Below are 19,558 nucleotides of genomic sequence, written 5' to 3' on the forward strand. Positions count from 1 at the left end.
CAGGGCAAGAGACAGCATGACGCAGGCAGAGAAGAGATCTGAGGCCCCAGGTTCCAATTGGACAAGTCTTTCTGGTTCAGTGGACTATTCAACTCCTCCTACGATATCTCCTTTTCCACTTACACCAGTCCAGGTGGGTTAATGGATGGAGACGTCAGCCTCATGGCCAGTGCCATTCTGGTTCCTACTGGGGAGCTGTCAGAATTGACATTCCGTGAGTCCACCTCTAGTAGACAAGGAAAATTGGTGCAGGAACTCAAGAGGCTGACAGTGAGACCTCGAACTACCCCAGACAATCCCCTTCATCGGGAGAAGCTCTGTTGGTACAGGAGAAGGAGCAAGAGATCTCAGGCTGAGTGGAGCTATGAAACCCTGGCCCTGCAAGCCCAGGTGGGCCGGGTGACAGGAATGTCATGCCTCCGAAGGAGCCTTTTCTGGGGAAGTTTAGAAGAGACGCTATGACTGCTGATGATGTCTTAAGAGGACAGCAGGCAGGCTGTGAGTGAGAAGGCAGGAAGCATGCCAGGAACTGTACTTGGTACTTTTCATCCATGGTCATGCTTGATCCCCAGGGTAAACCTCTTGAGGTCAAGGGTTATCATCTTCAGTTTGAAAAAAGGACACTGGATTCCCTCAAGCATCAGCTAGTGAGGGGCCAGGGTGACACCCAGAACTGAGTCTACATGGCTGTGGAGTCTCAGCTACTGCCACAGAGCCACACACGATCCAGGATTTGAGACTGATCGGCATAGCTCAGGTTCACTGCAGAAGCCAGCAGGCTACCCATGAGCACAGCCCTCTGCACCTGGGAATGATTTCCCCAGAGGGCTGTTTTGAAAAACATGGATACAAACAAACAAACAAACAAAAAGTGTGCATCTAAAAATAGTGCTTCAAAATACCAGAAGACTGACAGAACTAAAGAGAGAAAGAGACAAATCCATGATTACAGCTGAAGATCTAGCACCCCGCTCAGTAAGCGATGGAATATACCAAAAAGAAAAAAAACAAAAAACAGAAGACCTACAGAAGATTTGAACAATACTATTAATGAACTTGACTAATTAGCATTTATAGAACGCTCTCCCTACTAGCAGAATATATATTCAAGTGCACTGAAATATTTACCAAGATACACTATAGGTTGAGTCATAAAACAAGTCTAAATAAATATCAAAGAACTGAAATCATTTAGAATATTATCTGACTATAATGGTATTAAACTAGAAATCCAAGATATCGAGAAAACTCGCTCAAATATTTGAAAATTAACCACACTTCTAAATAGCCTGTGTGTGCTGGTTTTTAAGTTATTGCCTCAGCCCACACCCACCCTTTCATATTCTGCTCTGTGATGCTGTGCCTGGGAATCTGCAAACCCTATTTCTCCAGGTCGGGCTCCATATTCATATACATACTCATCTCTGCCAGAAGGGGGAGCTCCAGGGAGACTGGAAGGAGGAGGAGGGAGAAAGACTTGCTCCTTTCCGTCAGCTTCCAGTTTCTGTGAGCAACGCTGCTTGGCCCTGGCAGCTGCAATTTCTTCCCAAAGCAGCAGCTGCATCCACTCTGCAGTCTTCCCGACACTTGCGGCTGAATTCTTTTGCTGCCCTATCCCCCAACAAACACACCAGCACCAACTGTACAGAGCCCCCTCCTCACAGGTCTGAGTTTCAAATCTGTGGGGCTCCTCTTCTTAATTCCTAAATAATTCCAACATCTTCACTTTGTTCCCTTAGTCCTAGGGTTGGAAGCTGTGTCCTGCAGTTGCTACTATCTTTTAACTGTTTCAGTGCTGGATTAAAAACTTTACATTAGAACACAAATTCTCAAATAACTGGGGTAGTTCCTCTCTCCTGACTGGACCGTGAATCACATGCTGTGGGGCAGATTTTCTGTTTCTTCTTGTGCACATACTTGCAACAATCACTGCCCTCCATTCTTCCCTCTACATCTTCCGTACTTCCATCTAGAATTTTCCTTCACCTGAAAGATGCTCTTTAGTATTCACTTTAGTGCAAGTCTGTCGGTGCCTAATTCTTTGCGTTTTCTTGGCTTTCTTTACTGCTCCTACAGTGCTGTGGCTGCATTGTAAAATTTATCCTGTTTGGATTTGTAAGGATTCTTATACCTGTGCCTGTGACTTGAGAGCTTTCATCACTTTGAAAAATGCTCAGCCATTATCTCTTTAATGATTGCTTCTGTCTCATTTTTTTCATTTCCTCTGGGCTTCTATTGACACATGATAAAACATCTCACAGTACCCTGTATGTCTTTTATCTTCTCTTTTCTGCATTTTATTCTGATCTTTCTTCCATTTCACTACTTCTTTCTTTAGTTCTAATCTGCTGTTAAGCTCATTCATTGTTTTTAAAACAACTTTACTGAAGTATAATTGGCAAATAATAAACTGCACATATTTAAAGTATGCAACTGATGAATTATGCTGAAACCATCACCAAAATAAAAATAGTGAAAATATCCATTACCCCAAAAAAGTTTCCTCATGCCCTTTTGTAATCTGCATTTTTACTTTCAGCTACTGCATTTTTCAGTTTTGGAATTCTAATTTGATTCCTTGTCTTTTTAAAAAAATTTTATTTATTTTTGGCTGCACTGGGTCTTCACTGCTGCATGCAGGCTTTCTCTACTTGTGGCGAGCGGGGGCTATATTTTGTTGCAGTGTGCGGGCTTCTCATTGTGGTGGCTTCTCTTGTTGCAGAGCATGGGCTCTAGGCGTGCAGGATTCAGCAGCTGTGGCATGTGGGCTCAGCAGTTGTGGCACATGGGCTTCAGTAGTTGTGGCTTGTGGGCTCTAGAGCGCAGGCTCAGTAGTTGTGGTGCACGGGCTTAGTTGCTCCTCGGAATGTGGGATCTTCCCAGATCAGGGATCGAACCCGTGTCCCCTGCCTTGGCAGGTGGATTCTTAACCACTGTGCCACCAGGGAAACCCTAATTAGATTCCTTTTCAAAACTACTGTCTTCTATTATAATTTCCAAATCTCTGCTGAAATGTTCAATTTTGTCTTTTATATCCTTAAACGGGGTACGCACAGTAATATCTGAGCTTCCTAAAAGGTCTTCCTGCTTCTGTACTTGCCTCCTTTACAGAACATTTTCCACATACAGCCAGAGTAATCCTTTTACTACAAAACTTCTCACGTCACTCCTCTACTTAAAACCTCCAACTGCTTCCCCAATGACCTTCTATCATCCACCGCTCTCCCCCAGCCCACAGAGTGGCAGCTACAGTGGCCTTTGTGCTGTTCTCTGAACAAACCAAGCTTTTTTCTGCATAAGCGTGTTTCTCTTTGCTATTTATTCTGTCTGGAATATTCCTTCCCCCAAAAATCGCATTGCTGTCCCCTTCTCGTTATTCAGACCTTTTGCTCAAATCTCACTGACACCCTCCCTCGCCTCCATATATATCTTTTTTCTTAATTTTTAAATTTATTTTTTTATATAGCAGGTTCTTATTAGTCATCAATTTTATACACATCAGTGTATACATGTCAATCCCAATCGCCCAATGCATCACAGCACCCCGCCCCCCATGGCTTTCCTCCCTTGGTGTCCATATGCTTGTTCTCTACATCTGTGTCTCTATTTCTGCCCTGCAAACTGGTTCATCTGTACCGTTTTTCTAGGTTCCAAATATATGCGTTAATATACGATATTTGTTTTTCTCTTTCTGACTTACTTCACTCTGTATGACAGTCCCTAGATCCATCCACGTCTCAACAAATGACCCAGTTTCGTTCCTTTTTATGGCTGAGTAATATTCCATTGTATATATGTACCACTGCTTCTTTATCCATTCGTCGGTCAATGGGCATTTAGGTTGCTTCCATGACCTGGCTATTGTAAAGAGTGCGGCAATGAACATTGGGGTGCATGTGTCTTTTTGAATTGTGGTTTTCTCTAGGTATATGCCCAGTAGTGGGACTGCTGGATCATATGGTAATTCTATTTTTAGTTTTTTAAGGAATGTCCATACTGGTCTCCATAGTGGCTGTATCAATTTACATTCCCACCAACAGTGCAAGAGGGTTCCCTTTTCTCCACACCCTCTCCAGCATTTGTTGTTTGTAGATTTTCTGATGAAGCCCATTCTAACTGGTGTGAGGTGATACCTCATTGTAGTTTTGATTTGCATTTCTCTAATAATTAGTGATGTTGAGCAGCTTTTCATGTGCTTCTTGGCCAGCTGTATGTCTTCTTCAGAGAAATGTCTATTTAGGTCTTCTGCCCACTTTTGGATTGGGTTGTTTTTTTAAAATTGAGCTGCATGAGCTGTTTATATACCTTGGAGATTAATGCTTTGTCCGTTGATTCGTTTGCAAATATTTTCTCCCATTCTGAGGGCTGTCTTTTCGTCTTGTTTATGGTTTCCTTTGCTGTGCAAAAACTTTTAAGTTTCATTAGGTCCCATTTGTTTATTTTTGTTTTTATTTCCGTTACTCTAGGAGGTGGATCAAAAAAGATCTTGCTGTGATTTATGTCAAAGAGTGTTCTTCCTATATTTTCCTCTAAGAGTTTTATAGTGTCCGGTCTTACATTTAGGTCTCTAATCCATTTTGAGTTTATTTTTGTGTATGGTGTTAGGGAGTGTTCTAATTTCATTCTTTTACATGTAGCTGTCCAGTTTTCCCAGCACCACTTGTAGAAGAGACTGTCTTTTCTCCATTGTATATCTTTGCCTCCTTTGTCATAGATTAGTTGACCATAGGTGGATGGGTTTACCTCTGGGCTTTCTATCTTGTTCATTGACCTATGTTTCTGTTTTTGTGCCAGTACCATATCGTCTTGATTACTGTAGCTTTGTAGTATAGTCTGAAGTCAGGGAGTCTGATTCCTCCAGATCCATTTTTTTCCCTCAAGACTGCTTTGGCTATTCACGGTCTTTTGGGTCTCCATACAAATTTTAAGATTTTTTTTGTTCTAGTTCCGTAAAAAATGCCATTGGTAATTTGATAGGGATTTCATTGAATCTGCAGATTGCTTTGGGTAGTATAGTCATTTTTACAATATTGATTCTTCCAATCCAAGAACATGGTATATCTCTCCATCTGTTGGTATCATCTTTAATTTTTTTCATCAGTGTCCTATAGTTTTCTGCATACAGGTCTTTTGTCTCCCTAGGAAGGTTTATTCCTAGGTATTTTATTCTTTTTGTTTCAATGGTAAATGGGAGTGTTTCCTTAATTTCTCTTTCAGAATTTTCATCATTAGTGTATAGGAATGCAAGAGATTTCTGTGCATTAATTTTGTATCCTGCAACTTTACCATATTCATTTATTAGCTCTAGTAGTTTTCTGGTGTCATCTTTAGGATTCTACATGTACAGTATCATGTCATCTGCAAACAGTGACAGTTTTACTTCTTCTTTTCCAATTTGTATTCATTTCTTTTTCTCCTCCGATTGCCGTGGCTAGGACTTCCAAAACTATGTTGAATAATAGTGGTGAGAGTGGACATCCTTGTCTTGTTCCTGATCTTAGAGGAAATGCTTTCAGTTTTTCACCATTGAGAATGATGTTTGCTGTGGGTTTGTCGTATATGGCCTTTATTATGTTGAGGTAGGTTCCCTCTATGCCCACTTTCTGGAGAGTTTTTATCATAGATGGGTGTTGAATTTTGTCAAAAGCTTTTTCTGCATCTATTTAGATGATCATATGGTTTTCATTCTTCAATTTGTTAATATGGTGTATCACACTGATTGATTTGCATATATTGAAGAATCCTTGCACCCCTGGGATAAATCCCACTTGATCATGGTGTATGATCCTTTTAATGTGTTGTTGGATTCTGTTTGCTAGTATTTTGTTGAGGATTTTTGCATCTGTATTCATCAATGATATTGGTCTGTAATTTTCTTATTTTGTAGTATCTTTGTCTGGTTTTGGTATCAGGGTGATGGTGGCCTCATAGAATGAGTTTGGGAGTGCTCCTTCCTCTGCAATTTTTTGGAAGAGTTTCAGAAGGATGGGTGTTAGCTCTTCTCTAAATGTTTGATACAATTCACCTGTGAAGCCATTTGGTCCTGGACTTTTGTTTGTTGGAAGATTTTTAATCACAGTTTCAATTTCATTACTTGTGATTGGTCTGCTCATATTTTCTGCTTCTTCCTGGTTCAGTCTTGGAAGGTTCTACCTTTCTAAGAATTTGTCCATTTCTTCCAGGTTGTCCATTTTATTGGCATAGAGTTGCTGGTGGTAGTCTCTTAGGATGCTTTGTATTTCTGCAGTGTCTGTTGTAACGTCTCCTTTTTCATTTCTAATTTTATTGATTTGAGTCCTCTCCCTCTTTTTCTTGATGAGTCTTGCTAATGGTTTATCAATTTTGTTTATCTTCTCAAAGAACCAGCTTTTAGTTTTATTGATCTTTGCTACTGTTTTCTCTGTTTCTATTTCATTTATTTCTGCTCTGATCTTGATTTCTTTCCTTCTGCTAACTTTGGGTTTTGTTTGTTCTTCTTTCTCTAGTTCCTTTAGGTGTAACGTTAGATTGTTTATTTCAGATTTTTCTTGTTTCTTGAGGTAGGCTTGTATAGCTATAAACTTCCCTCTTAGAACTGCTTTTGCTGCATCCCATAGGTTTTGGATTGTCATGTTTTCATGGTCATTTATCTCTAGGTATTTTTTGATTTCCTCTTTGATTTATTCAGTGATCTCTTGGTTATTTAGTAACATATTGTTTAGCCTCCATGTGTTTGTGTTTTTTATGTTTTTTTCCCCTGTAATTCATTTCTAACCTCATAGCGTTGTGGTCAAAAAAGATGCTTGATATGATTTCAATTTTCTTAAATTTACTGAGGCTTGATTTGTGACCCAAGATGTTATCTATCCTGGAGAATGTTCCGTGCGCACTTGAGAAGAAAGTGTAATCTGCTGTTTTAGGATGGAATGTCCTATAAATATCAATTATATCTATCTGGGCTATTGTGTCATTTAAAGCTTCTGTTTCCTTATTTATTTTCATTTTGGATGATCTGTCCATACGGTGTAAGTGAGGTGTTAAAGTCCCCCACTATTATTGTGTTACTGTCGATTTCCTTTTATAGCTGTTAGCAGTTGCCTTATGTATTGAGGTGCTCCTATGTTGGGTGCATATACATTTATAATTGTTATATCTTCTTCTTGGATTGATCCCTTGATCATTATGTAGTGTCCTTCCTTGTCTCTTGTAACATTCTTTATTTTAAAGTCTATTTTATCTGATGAGTATTGCTACTCCAGCTTTCTTTTGATTTCCATTTGCATGCAATATCTTTTTCCATCCCCTCACTTTCAGTCTGTATGTGTCCCTAGGTCTCAAGTGGGTCTCTTGTAGACAGAATATAGATGGGTCTTGCTTTTGTATCCATTCAGCAAGCCTGTGTCTTGTGGTTGGAGCATTTAATCCATTCATGTTTCAGGTAATTATTGATATGTATGTTTCTATGACCATTTTCTTAATTGTTTTGGGTTTGTTTTTGTAGGTCCTATTCTTCTCTTGTGTTTCAACTTAGAGAAGTTCCTTTAGCATTTGTTGTACAGCTAGTTTGGTGGTGCTGAATTCTCTGAGCTTTTGCTTGTCTGTAAAGCTTCTGATTTCTCCATTGAATCTGAATGAGATCCTTGCCAGGTAATCTTCGTTGTAGGTTCTTCCCTTTCATCACTTTAAGTATATCATGCCACTCCCTTCTGGCTTGTAGAGTTTCTGCTGAAAAATCAGCTGTTAACCTTATGGGAGTTCCCTTGTAGGTTATTTGTTGTTTTTCCCTTGCTGCTTTCAATAATTTTTGTCTTTAATTTTTGCCAATTTGATGACTATGTGTCTCAGCGTGTTTCTCCTTGGGTTTATCCTGTATGGGACTCGCTGCACTTCCTGGACTTGGGTGGCTATTTCCTTTCCCATGTTAAGGAAGTTTTTGACTATAATCTCTTCAAATATTTTCTCTGGCCCTTTCTCTCTCTCTTCTCCTTCTGGGACCCCTATAATGTGAATGTGTTTGCGTTTAATGTTGTCCCAGAGGTCTCTTAGGCTGTCTTCATTTCTTTTCATTCTTGGTTCTTTATTCTGTTCCACAGCAGTGAATTCCACCATTCTGTCTTCCAGGTCACTTATCCATTCTTCTGCCTCAGTTATTCTGCTATTGATTCCTTCTAGTGTAGTTTTCATTTCAGTTATTGTATTGCTCATCTCTGTTTGTTTGTTCTTTAATTCTTCTAGGTCTTTGTTAAACATTTCTTGCATCTTCTCGATCTTTGCCTTCATTCCTTTTCTGAGGTCCTGCATCATCTTCACTATCATTATTCTGAATTCTTTTTCTGGAAGGTTGCCTATCTCCACTTCATTTAGTTGTTTTTCTGGGGTTTTATCTTGTTCCTTCATCTGGTACATAGCCCTCTGCCTTTTCATCTTGTCTATCGTTCTGTCAATGTGGTTTTTTTCCCACAGGCTGCAGGACTGTAGTTCTTCTTGCGTCTGCTGTCTGCCCTCTGGTGGATGAGGCTATCTAAGCGGCTTGTGCAGGTTTCCTGATGGGAGGGACTGGTGGTGGGTAGAGCTGACTGTTGCTCTGGTGGGCAGAGATCAGTAAAACTTTAATCCGCTTGACTGCTGATGGATGGGGCTGGGTTCCCTCCCTGTTGGTTGTTTGGCCTGAGGCAATCCAACACTGGAGCCTACCCGGCTCTTTGGTGGGGCTAATGGCAGACTCTGGGAGGGCTCACGCCACGGAGTACTTCCCAGAACTTCTGCTGTGTCCTTGTCCCCACGGTGAGCCACAGCCACCCCCCGCCTCTGCAGGAGACCCTCCAACACTAGCAGGTAGGTCTGGTTCAGTCTCCCTGGGGTCACTGCTCCTTCCCCTGGGTCCTGACGTGCACACTACTTTGTGTGTGCCCTCCAAGAGTGGAGTCTCTGTTTCCCCCAGTCCTGTCGAAGTCCTGCAATCAAATCCCACTAGGCTTCAAAGTCTGATTCTCTAGGAATTCCTCCTCTTGTTGCCAGACCCCCAGGTTGGGCAGCCTGATGTGGGGCTCAGAACCTTCACTCCAGTGGGTGGACATCTGTGGTATAAGTGTTCTCCAGTCTGTGAGTCACCCACCCAGCAGTTATGGGATTAGATTTTAGACGGGCTGTGATTGTGCCCGTCCTACCATCTCATTGTGGATTCTCCTTCGTCTTTGGATGTGGGGTATCTTTTTTGGTGAGTTCCAGTGTCTTCCTGTCGATGACTGTCCAGCAGCTACTTGTGATTCTGGTGTTCTCACAAGAGGGAGTGAGAGCATGTCCTTCTACTCTGCCATCCTGGTTCCCGTATTCACCTCCATATTTAAAAGAGCCCTTTCCTCCCTCCTCTCTGTCCTTTACTCTGCTTTATTGTCTTCATAGCATTTATAACCATTTATCAAGTGTTTACTGTCTCGATGAATGGATAAAGAAGATGTGGTACATATACAATGGAATATTACTCGGCCATAAAAAGGAACGAAACTGAGTCATTTGTAGAGACGTGGATGGATCTAGAGACTGTGATACAGAGTGAGGTAAGTCAGAAAGAGAAAAAAATTATCATATGTTAACGCATATATGTGGAACCTAGAAAAATGGTACAGATGAACCAGTTTGCAGGGCAGAAATAGAGACACAGATGTAGAGAACAAACGTATGGACACCAAGGGAGGAAAGTGGCGGGGTGGTGGTGTGATGAATTGGGAGATTGGGATTGACATGTATACACTGAATGTGTATAAAATTGATGACTAATAAGAACCTGCTGTATAAAAAATAAATTAAATTAAATTAAAAAAAAAAAGTGTTTACTGTCTTTAGTTACAAGCTCCACAGGTTAGGGGAGGGGGAATGATTTTGTCTGTTTTGCTCATTGCCACATCCCAGCACCTACAATGGGGCCCACAAGTACTCAGATGTTTGTTGAAGGAAATGCATGAAGAAATATTTGACTCTAAAGTCCATGCTTTCCATGACATGACACTACTGCACTAGCACCTACACAGCTTAGCAGAGACTACTGGTAAAAGCTGACTCAGTGCAGGCCTCAGCTATGGATGTTCTCTGAGAAGATCTCTGCCAAAGGATCCACAAGATCTTTGTGTCATGACCATAGCTGGGCAAGTCCTGCAAAGATCTATCATCTAAGGGCTGCTATGAAAGGGGACAGGGGAGCCTGGAGGCCTACAAGAAAGTGGCAGACTCCTTCCCCTGAATCCAGTTATGTCCCGGCAATGAAGGTGGCAGCATCTGATCAAAGCACCAAGTTCTCAGAAGGGAACGGGAAACAATCCAGCAGGTTGTTTTTTCTTCATTTCTGTACCTGCTCCCTGTTACAAACAAACAAATAAGGCCCTCGTGATGTTTTAAGGCCTTGCTTTACTGGCCTCACTGGAAATCAGTGACAGTGGTGCTTTGACAGCATTACTGTCAGGCAGCTGTTGACGAGGACAGAGAGGAAGGGCTGGGTCTCCGTGGTGGAGTGAAAAGTCAGAGCAGCACCACCTCTAACTATGGAACCTGGACAAATTACTTACACTCAGAACCTCGACGACATTAACTGCAAAATAAGCACAACTCTCCCTATGTCCTTGATCACTGAGAGGACTTAACGAGGTGACAATTTGTTGCAAATGCTTAGCAGAACTCTGAACAAATCCTAGTTCCATTCCTTCTCTACTCTACGTATAGAACGTTCACCTGGCCACTCCAAATACACACATGAAAGACATGATACTTTTGTGAAACTGATTCAATTAGATAAATACCTTCAGCTTCTTTAGTTCAAGTTGGTGATGTTGTAGAGAATGTTCACATTCATTCTTACTTTCTTTAAGGCCTGCATTTTCTTGCTCCAGCTCTCTCTGCAAATTGAGAAAAGTATGTATAAAAGAAAAGGTCTTTACCATATTTCCCCTGAGCACAGTCCTATCTCTTTGACATGGAACCTTTAAAAATGCCCCCCTTCCTTTTGTTGCCACTGCAGGGGTGGGAGATGAGAATGGGGATTGGGGTGAGGAAGGGAGAGTCACCTGACACACTCCTCACAAGAAGAATTAAGGCACTTGATTCTGAAGCCTATGGAACAAGGAGGGGGACCAGGAAAGGGAGAAGCCATTAAGGATGAACAGTATACATTTTAGAAAGGCAGTGGGAAGCCGCTGATGGGACTGGTCAGGAAGCACCAGGAAGTCCATGTGCAGCCCAAGGAAAAAGAAAACCCATTTGTTCAGGGTTTTTATAAAAAGCAGCCTTTTAACATCCAGTCTCATGAGCAGGTGTTTTGGTGAAAGATAAAAACTGCTCCAAAAAGTGGTTCCCTACTTCAGAGGAGGGCTGGTCTTCTTCCCATCAAACAACTTGGCAGCCGAGCCACACATGAACGTGGTGCTCCTGTGCCCGGCCCCTCTCCTTTCCTCACTCACCACCTTCCGCTCCGCGGCTGCATGGTCGTCTGCCCGAGCTCTCTCCAGGGCAGAGAGCTGGGCCTCCAGTGTGTGGATCTGCTCTGTGCACCGCTGCTCCAGAGCGAGGACCTGCTGCTGTGCACAGCTGCTCTCCTTGTTTGCGGAGGCCTGAGGGGGTAGCAGAGGACAGTTATTTGTGGTGACAATGGGGGCTTTATTCTGTCCCTCAGTGACCCAAAGATGAGTGTCCAACAGAAACAACTCTCTTTCCTGAACTCCAGCCTGGCTGCCGCTAAGGTCCCCTGGCCTGCCTAGCAGCTGGAATCTGGGATTGGTCTTGGTGCTGGGGGGACAGCTCTGGGCACCTGCCAGTCCTAAGACACAGCCCTCCTTCACTCCACTCATTGCTGCCCTCTATGGATGAGGCTTTTCCCTGGGGAGGCACATAACACAGTGATGAAGAACAAGGGCTTTGACCTAGGAAGGATGTGGGTTCAGCCATTTACTAGGTGGGAGACCTTGGGCTAGTGATCTGGTCGCCTTTCTGAGCCTGCTTCCTCTGGAGAATAAGGATAACAGTACAGGCTCTTAGGTCTGCTGCAAGGACTAAATTAAAATACATGCAGAGTACTTAGCAGACACGAGGCAACAAATGCCATTTTTATTTCTCAAGTTTCAAGCTCAACACCTGACCTGGCGCTGTAACTACCGGCCAAGCCCTTGCCATCTTCTCCCCAGAGCCTGGAGCTGTTCTCCACAGCCCCGGCTGCAAGGTGAGGTTTGAACGCCAGTGGAGACACCACCTCTAACAGTCCCAGAACTAGGCTGGGCTGTCTAGCCCGTCACTGTCTCTCTGGGTAACTCAGACCCTCTGGCAGGTCCTAACTCCCTCTACCTGCACTGCCTGTCTGCCCACAACTGTATCTAAGGTCAGGTCCAGATACCATTCCAGAATTTGGGAGCGAGTTTGGGGACCTACAAAGGAATAAAGGGAAAAAGCATCAAGGGCCTAGAACACAGCAGTCACAATACCCACTTACAAGCTCCTGAATCTGAGCTTCCTGAGCTGCTACAACGTCACTGCTCTGTTTTAGCTTCTCCTCAGATGCCTGCAGGCTCTGCTCTAGTTCCTTCACCTGAGGGGGGAAAGAGAAGCATCCTTTCATTCAAAAGAAGTAGCAACAAAATGGCTTTTAAAATCAAATCTATTTAAATCATAAAACAGGTTCATTAAAGAAAAATTTTTACTTACAAAAAAAGAAAGATGCTCATAAGTCTACCATTATAAAACACTATCATTCTAATATAGTTTCTTACAGGTTATTTTTATGACTTTTCTTTCTTTCTTTTATTACAACTTCATATACAATTCTAGTAAAACTTTGTATTTTTCCTCCTTGCTCAAATTTCCTTCTATGTTTCCACGCAGTCTTCAGACCTTAGATTATTTCCTTAAAGGATGTTTCATAATTTCCTGAACCGCTGCCTACTGTTTTCCATTTTGCACATAAAATAATGCAGCAGTTGACATCTTCATGCAAAAAGTGTTGATCTGGTTTGAATCTCTTGATTAGGACAGATTCCCAGAAGTGGAATTACTGCTCATGATACAAACTTGGGTTTCCCTCATCCCACAATTAATGATCCAGTCTGACTCTGTACTTGGCACTGCACTAGGACACGAGGCCAGCACAGTGGACAGGATGACACACTGCCTAGCACTGAGCTAGACATGGTTCTTCAATATGGCCTTTTCATCTGACTCAAGCTAACTTTGCCAATTTCTCTTTTAAAGTCCTCTTGTTTGCTGAATAAGGTTTGCCCTGGGGGAACTTTATTATTAAAACACAAGCTCATGGAAGGTTGCAGCTTTGTCAAGGAAAGGTAGGTACCAAATGAGAAAAAGAGTATTTTTAGGTCTCATGGTTTCTCATGTATGTTCACATGTAAGTTTTAACTGAAACAACCCCATGAGAACAGTGTGAGTACTTCCACAGAGAAGAATAGTAATGTTACTTGCTCATGATCACAAATTTTATTAGTGGTAGGGCCACGACTGAAACCTAGCTTTTATTTATTTATTTTTTTAATAGGTCTTCATTGGAGTATACTTGCTTCACAATACTGTGTTAGTTTCTGTTGTACACCAAAGTGAATCAGCCATATGTATCCATATGTCCCCATATCCCCTCTCTCTTGAGACTCCCTCCCATCCTCCCTATCCCACCCCTCTAGGTTACCACAAAGCACCAAGCTGATCTCCCTGTGCTATGCTGCTGCTTCCCACTACCTACCTGCTTTATATTCAGTAGTGTATATTTGTCGATGCTACTCTCACTTTGCCCCATCTTCCTCCTCCCACCCCATGTCCTCAAGTCCATTCTCTATGTCTACATCTTTATTCCTGCCCTGCAACTAGGTTCATCAGTACCTTTTTTTTTTTTTTTTTTTTTTGGCGGTACGCGGGCCTCTCACTGCTGTGGCCTCTCCCGTTGCGGAGCACAGGCTCCGGACTCGCAGGCTCAGCGGCCATGGCTCACGGGCCCAGCCGCTCCGCGGCATGTGGGATCTTCCCGGACCGGGGCACGAACCCGTGTCCGCTGCATCGGCAGGCTGACTCTCAACCACTGCGCCACCAGGGAAGCCCCATCAGTACCTTTTTTTTTTTTGATTCCATATATATGCGTTAGCATACGGCATTTGTTTTTCTCTTTCTGACTTACTTCACTCTGTATGACAGACTCTAGGTCCATCCACCTCACTACAAATAACTCAATTTCTTTTCTTTTTATGGCTAATATTCCATTGTATATATGTGCCACATCTTCTTTATCCATTCATCTGTCGATGGACATTTAGGTTAGTTCCATGTCCTGGCTATTGTAAATAGTGCTGCAATGAACATTGTGGTACAAGTCTCTTTTTGAATTACAGTTTTCTCAGGGTATATGCCTAGTATTGGGATTGCTGGGTCATATGGTAGTTCTATTTTTAGTTTTTTAAGGAACCTCCATACTGTTCTCCATGGTGGCTGTATCAATTTACATTCCCACCAACAGTGCAGGAGGGTTCCCTTTTCTCCACACCCTCTCCAGCATTTACTGTTTCTAGATTTTTTGATAATGGCCACTCTGACCGGCATGAGGTGATACCTCATTGTAGTTTTGATTTGCATTTCTCTAATAATTAGTGATGTTGAGCATCTTTTCATGTGCCTCTTGGCCATCTGTATGTCTTCCTTGGTGAAATGTCTACTTAGGTCTTCCGCCCATTTTTTAATTGGATTGTTTGTTTTTTTGATATTGAGCTCCATGAGCTGTTTGTACATTTTGGAGATTAATCTTTTGTCTGTTGTTTCATTTGTAAATATTTTCTCCCATTCTGAGGGCTGTCTTTTTGTCTTGTTTATGGTGAAACCTAGCTTTTTGAACTGCTGGGTTCAGTAAATATCTATGCAAGTCCCAGTTTGCAGGCAGAACTCAAGAAAGATTCAGATCCTCAAAAGGTTATGCACAGAGTTATTATATGACCCAGCAACTCTACTCCTAGGAATATACCCAAGAGAAATGAAAGTATAAGCCCACACAAAAACCTTGTTCATACATTAATGTTCGCTGTAGCATTATTCACAACAACCACAAGGTGGAAACAACCCAAATGTCCATGGACAATGAATGGATAAACAAAATGTGATATATGTACAATGGAATAAAAGTCTTAAAAAGGCTTATTCAGCCTTAAAAGGGAGTGAAATTCTGAAACATGCTATAATGTGAATGAACCTTGAAGACATTATGCTCAGTGAAATAAGCCAGACACAAAAGGACAAATACCATATGATTCCACTAATAAGAGGTACCTAGGATCATCAAATTCTTAAAAACAGGAAGTAGAATGGTGGTTGCCAGGGGCTGGGGAGAGGAGAGAATGGGGAGTTATTGTTTTAATTGGCACAGTTTCTGTTTGAGAAGATGAAAAAGTTCTAGAAATGGATGGTGGTAATGGTTGTATAACAACGTGAATGTACTTTATGCCAGTGTACACCTAGAAATGGTTGAAATGGTAAATTTTATGTTATGTGTATTTTACCACAATAAAAGAACGGATATTCAGAAACAGAACTGAATTATAATATAACAAAGCTGTATTTAGAGAAAAATATAGCTTTATATATATTTATCAAGAAACAAGAAAGATTAAAAAAATAAGCTAAGCATTTGCTATGGTCTGAATGTTTACGTCCCTCCAAAATTCATATATTGAAATCCTAATGTCTGACATGATGGTGTTAGGATGTGAGGTGTCTGGGAGGTACTTAGGTTATGAGGGTGGAGCTATCATGAATGGGATTAGTGTTCTTATAAGCAGCCCCACAGAGATCCCTTGCCACTTCTACCACTTCACACTCATTAAACTGGCAAGAAGGCTGAGAAATGCCAATGCTAGAAAAGACAGAGATGCAGCGATAGGAACTCTCATGCATGCTGGGCGAGTAGAGCCAGGTGCAGGCCTTCTGGGAACATTCCTGTCCTACTGAGTCACATTGAGTCATATGCACTTGCTATCCTTCTTAAGGCAAAAGGGACAAGGATGTTCACCGCAGTGTAATTTGTGGTGACAGAACGAAGGCAATCTGGATATCTAGCATCTAGTAGACAACTATAAAGTACAGTAGGTAAGAACAACGAAGGGGACACAGAAGATGGAGCAGTTGAAAGTAACAAAGAAGACATATGTACAGCTGTATCATTTACTTAAATCAACACACAGACACACAAAACAATGTCACCAGTTTTAAGGTTATCCAACAATAAAAGGGTCTCTATTAACCACATTAGAGTGGTTTCCTATGGGAAGGAGGGGAATGGGGATAAAGGGAATAAACAGAGAAGAGAACAACTTTCTGTGGAACAATGATGGTAATGTGGCAAGAATGAAGAAAATGACTACCTCAGTTCTCTACAAGTAAGATCCGAAAGAGAGTCCCTTTGGAAGAAAACCTCTGACCCAAGGGGATTCTCAGCCACAACCACATCATCCAACCAGGGCACCACCCAGACACAGGAACCACTGGGAGTGAGGTCAGTACCCGAGTCTCCAGGCTGTCAGTGGCATTGGCCTGGCTGCTTCTGGCTGCCAAGAGCTGCTGTCTGGTATCCTCCAAATTCTGCTCAGCAAGTGTTTTCTGTAAGTTGAAAGAAGAGTAAAAGAAAATAGTCATTTCTCCATTGAATAAATATTTACTGACATCTACACCATACTACGATTTGTGCGAGGCACGAGGGACACAAGTACGCACCAAAAAACCCAAAACAGTTAACAGAGATAAAATTCACATATCATAAAGTATACATATAAAGTATACATAAAGTATAAATTTGACAGTTTTTTGACCTTGAGGCTGGGGCAAAAACTAACCAAAAAAGTATATAATAGAGTGTAATGGTGTCCACAAAGGAGCAGCACAGAGCAGGAGATCCTCACTGCCTCAGGAAACTAGGAGGCTTCATTCTTCACAGGTGGCCAGGGCCCAAGGGAGCACCCAGGCAGAGGGATGACACTAGAGGTATGAAACAGCTGGAGGTATCTGGGGAGCTACAGCTTGCCAAAAGTCAAGGTGATGATGGGTTCAGGTCATGAAACAAGACTAGAAAGTTAGGCAAAGGGCCAGATTATGAGAAAAGCTTTTTATGCTACAGAAGGAAGTTTGAACTTAATTCTGTAGCAAATATTTTTCAAAGTGGAGTCATCCAAACACTTGTATTAGACTCATCTGGGTGGGTGGAGGAGTTTTAGTTTGAGGCTTTATTCCAGGTCTACTAAAATCAGAATTTCTGAGGGTAGGGCAAGACATACATATATATATATATATTTCTTTTTCTCCCCCAAATTTTTGGCTTGCAAGATCTCAGTTTCCTGACCAGGGATTGAACCTGGGCCACTGCAGTAAAAGTGCCGATTCCTAACCACTGGACTGCCACGGAATTCCCTAGAAATGTATACTTCAAACAAACTCACCAAGTAACTCCTATGCACACTAAACTTTATAACAATGATGGTGGCACAGTAATGATTATAATATTAATAGCTGAAATATACTGAGACCCCATGATGTGCTAATTCTAATCATTTCCCAATAACAATTCTATGTGTTTGATACAATTTTAACCCTATTTTACAGAGGGGGAAGAAAACACAAAAAGATTACGTTACTTGCTCTGAGTCAAAAATTAGTAAGTAGAAGAGGTAAAGTGCAAACCTAGGGAGCCTGGTTCTAGAAATCAATCTATACCTTAGAAACCACGTTATACTCACTATAGACTGTAGGGTAATTGTGGAAGCTCTTTATGGGAGTGATATAGTCAGAAATGTTGTTTGGAAAGATGAGTTTAGTGGTGATGTGGAAGACTGTGTCAGAGGGTGCAGGAGAGGGTGTAGGCTAGTCTGGAGACTTCTAACACAGACTAGGCCAGAGTGGCTGGAAACCTGAAGTACAGCAGTGGCAGTGGAGATGGACACATTTAGTTGAAACTGACTGAAGACAGAAAATGAGGGGCTAATCTAGGCCCAAGGCTTGGGTTTTGTCACCTCTGTCATGTAGGAGAGAGCAGAATGTGGGCAGACAACAAGCAAGTTCACCTACACCACTGGGCTAGAGGCCAGTTGGCTCAACTGCCTCCTTCGGCTAAGGAGAGTCCACTTGCTGCCCAAAGCAATTCTCGCTCACGCCAAAGGCAGATGGTAACTACTTTCCTTGGCCAATGTAAAGTACAATGGGTAGGGAAGGAAAGCAGGGCAGTAAGACAACAACCCAAATGGCGTAAATCACTAGGTGGGGTTTATCAGTGATCAGCATGCCACTCCTTCACACGCATCTCTGAACAAAGTGCTCCCTTTCCTTCAGGAAAACGTCACACACAGGCAACATGATGCTGATTTTACCATAAGCAGAACAATCAAAAGTTGGAGGGAGTGATGTTTTCACCAAGCTCTTTGAAGACTCTCTGGCTCTGAAACTCTAGGATTTTATGAAATCTCCAGTGTTACCACGGCCCTCCCAACACTGGCCAGCCCAAAGGGAGCTAGTTACCTCTTTTAGAAGTTCCTGCACATGTTCTTCTCCTGATAAGTTCTGCTCCAGTCTCTTCTCCAAGGATGCAACCTTCTCCTGCAAATGTGTGATGAGTTTTTCTTTCTCTTGAGTTTCAGCAGTGGCCTGCAGGTGAAAGCAGAGATTACATTACACTGTCTCTCTCCCTCCCTTCCTGTATCCTCTAGAATCACCATGTTTCTCTGAAATTCTGTTTCCAACTGCATCCTAGAAGAACATACAGCCAGGAGATCTTCCCTGAAAATGGAACAGAGAATATATGAGATCAGAACCCAACACTACTCAGGTATCCGTTTCAGGCCTATTGCAGCAAGCAGCAAACGCTCCCAAATTTAAGCACCTGGCAATCCGGGAAGGAAGAATGCTATTACGTCTGTGAAATCTAGCCAGGACCCTGCGAAGATGTTCCTCCTCTCTAAAATATCCCCTGTGTTGTCATGATCTACTAGCTAAAGGAATGCTCCCCCTCCCACTCTCATCAAGCATAGGTTTAATCCTATTAATCCAGAGGCCAACAGGACCTACAACTTTACACCAGATGCCAAGAACCAGCAGAGGTAATTCCACTGAAGAAGCTCCCAGCCAGCCCTACAATGACCTACAGAACAATACGCCTGGAAACGTGGGGCTGGATGAAGCAGTCATGATGCCACTGTAGCTGCCTTAAGGCTGAAGACAGAACTGAAACAAACAATGATATTCACCCTGGCTCACAGGACAGGGAGCACCTCTGAATCACAGCAGCACCTTACACCATGGCCCCAGATCACCAGCTGCCCACTTATTTATTTCAGTCTACCTCTTTAGCAGTGATGGTAGTGGTGGCAGTGGTGGGTTGGGACTACATTTGTTCCTTTCACAACTGTCAATCTCCAAATGCTGCTCAACATCAAAGCTGAGGATCCAGAATCCTTTGAATATACAATTTCTTAGCTCACAGTGGTCCTTACATCCACTGAACATGCCCATTCTCCACTCCAAAATAAGGTCGCATGGCATCAACATTTCATTGTGAAGACTTGAACCTCCTCACAATACT

At 42.3% G+C, this 19,558-nt stretch overlaps 1 protein-coding gene across 3 annotated transcripts in view; it reads right to left on the reverse strand.

Moving 5' to 3' along the window:
- GOLGA1 (golgin A1) overlaps nt 1–19,558 on the reverse strand; it is a 52,442-nt gene that overhangs the window by 10,462 nt on the left and 22,422 nt on the right. For all 3 annotated transcript variants that reach the window (XM_004269231.3, XM_049710705.1, XM_033427214.2), the window contains 5 exons: nt 18,499–18,624; nt 16,498–16,593; nt 12,449–12,544; nt 11,427–11,576; nt 10,770–10,865 (listed from right to left, as the gene is read on the reverse strand). In XM_004269231.3, coding sequence (XP_004269279.1) covers nt 10,770–10,865; nt 11,427–11,576; nt 12,449–12,544; nt 16,498–16,593; nt 18,499–18,624 — 564 coding nt within the window. The remainder of the gene's footprint in view (nt 1–10,769; nt 10,866–11,426; nt 11,577–12,448; nt 12,545–16,497; nt 16,594–18,498; nt 18,625–19,558) is intronic.

The sequence above is a fragment of the Orcinus orca genome, chromosome 6 (genome assembly GCF_937001465.1).
Source record: "Orcinus orca chromosome 6, mOrcOrc1.1, whole genome shotgun sequence".
Classification (NCBI taxonomy): domain Eukaryota; kingdom Metazoa; phylum Chordata; class Mammalia; order Artiodactyla; family Delphinidae; genus Orcinus; species Orcinus orca.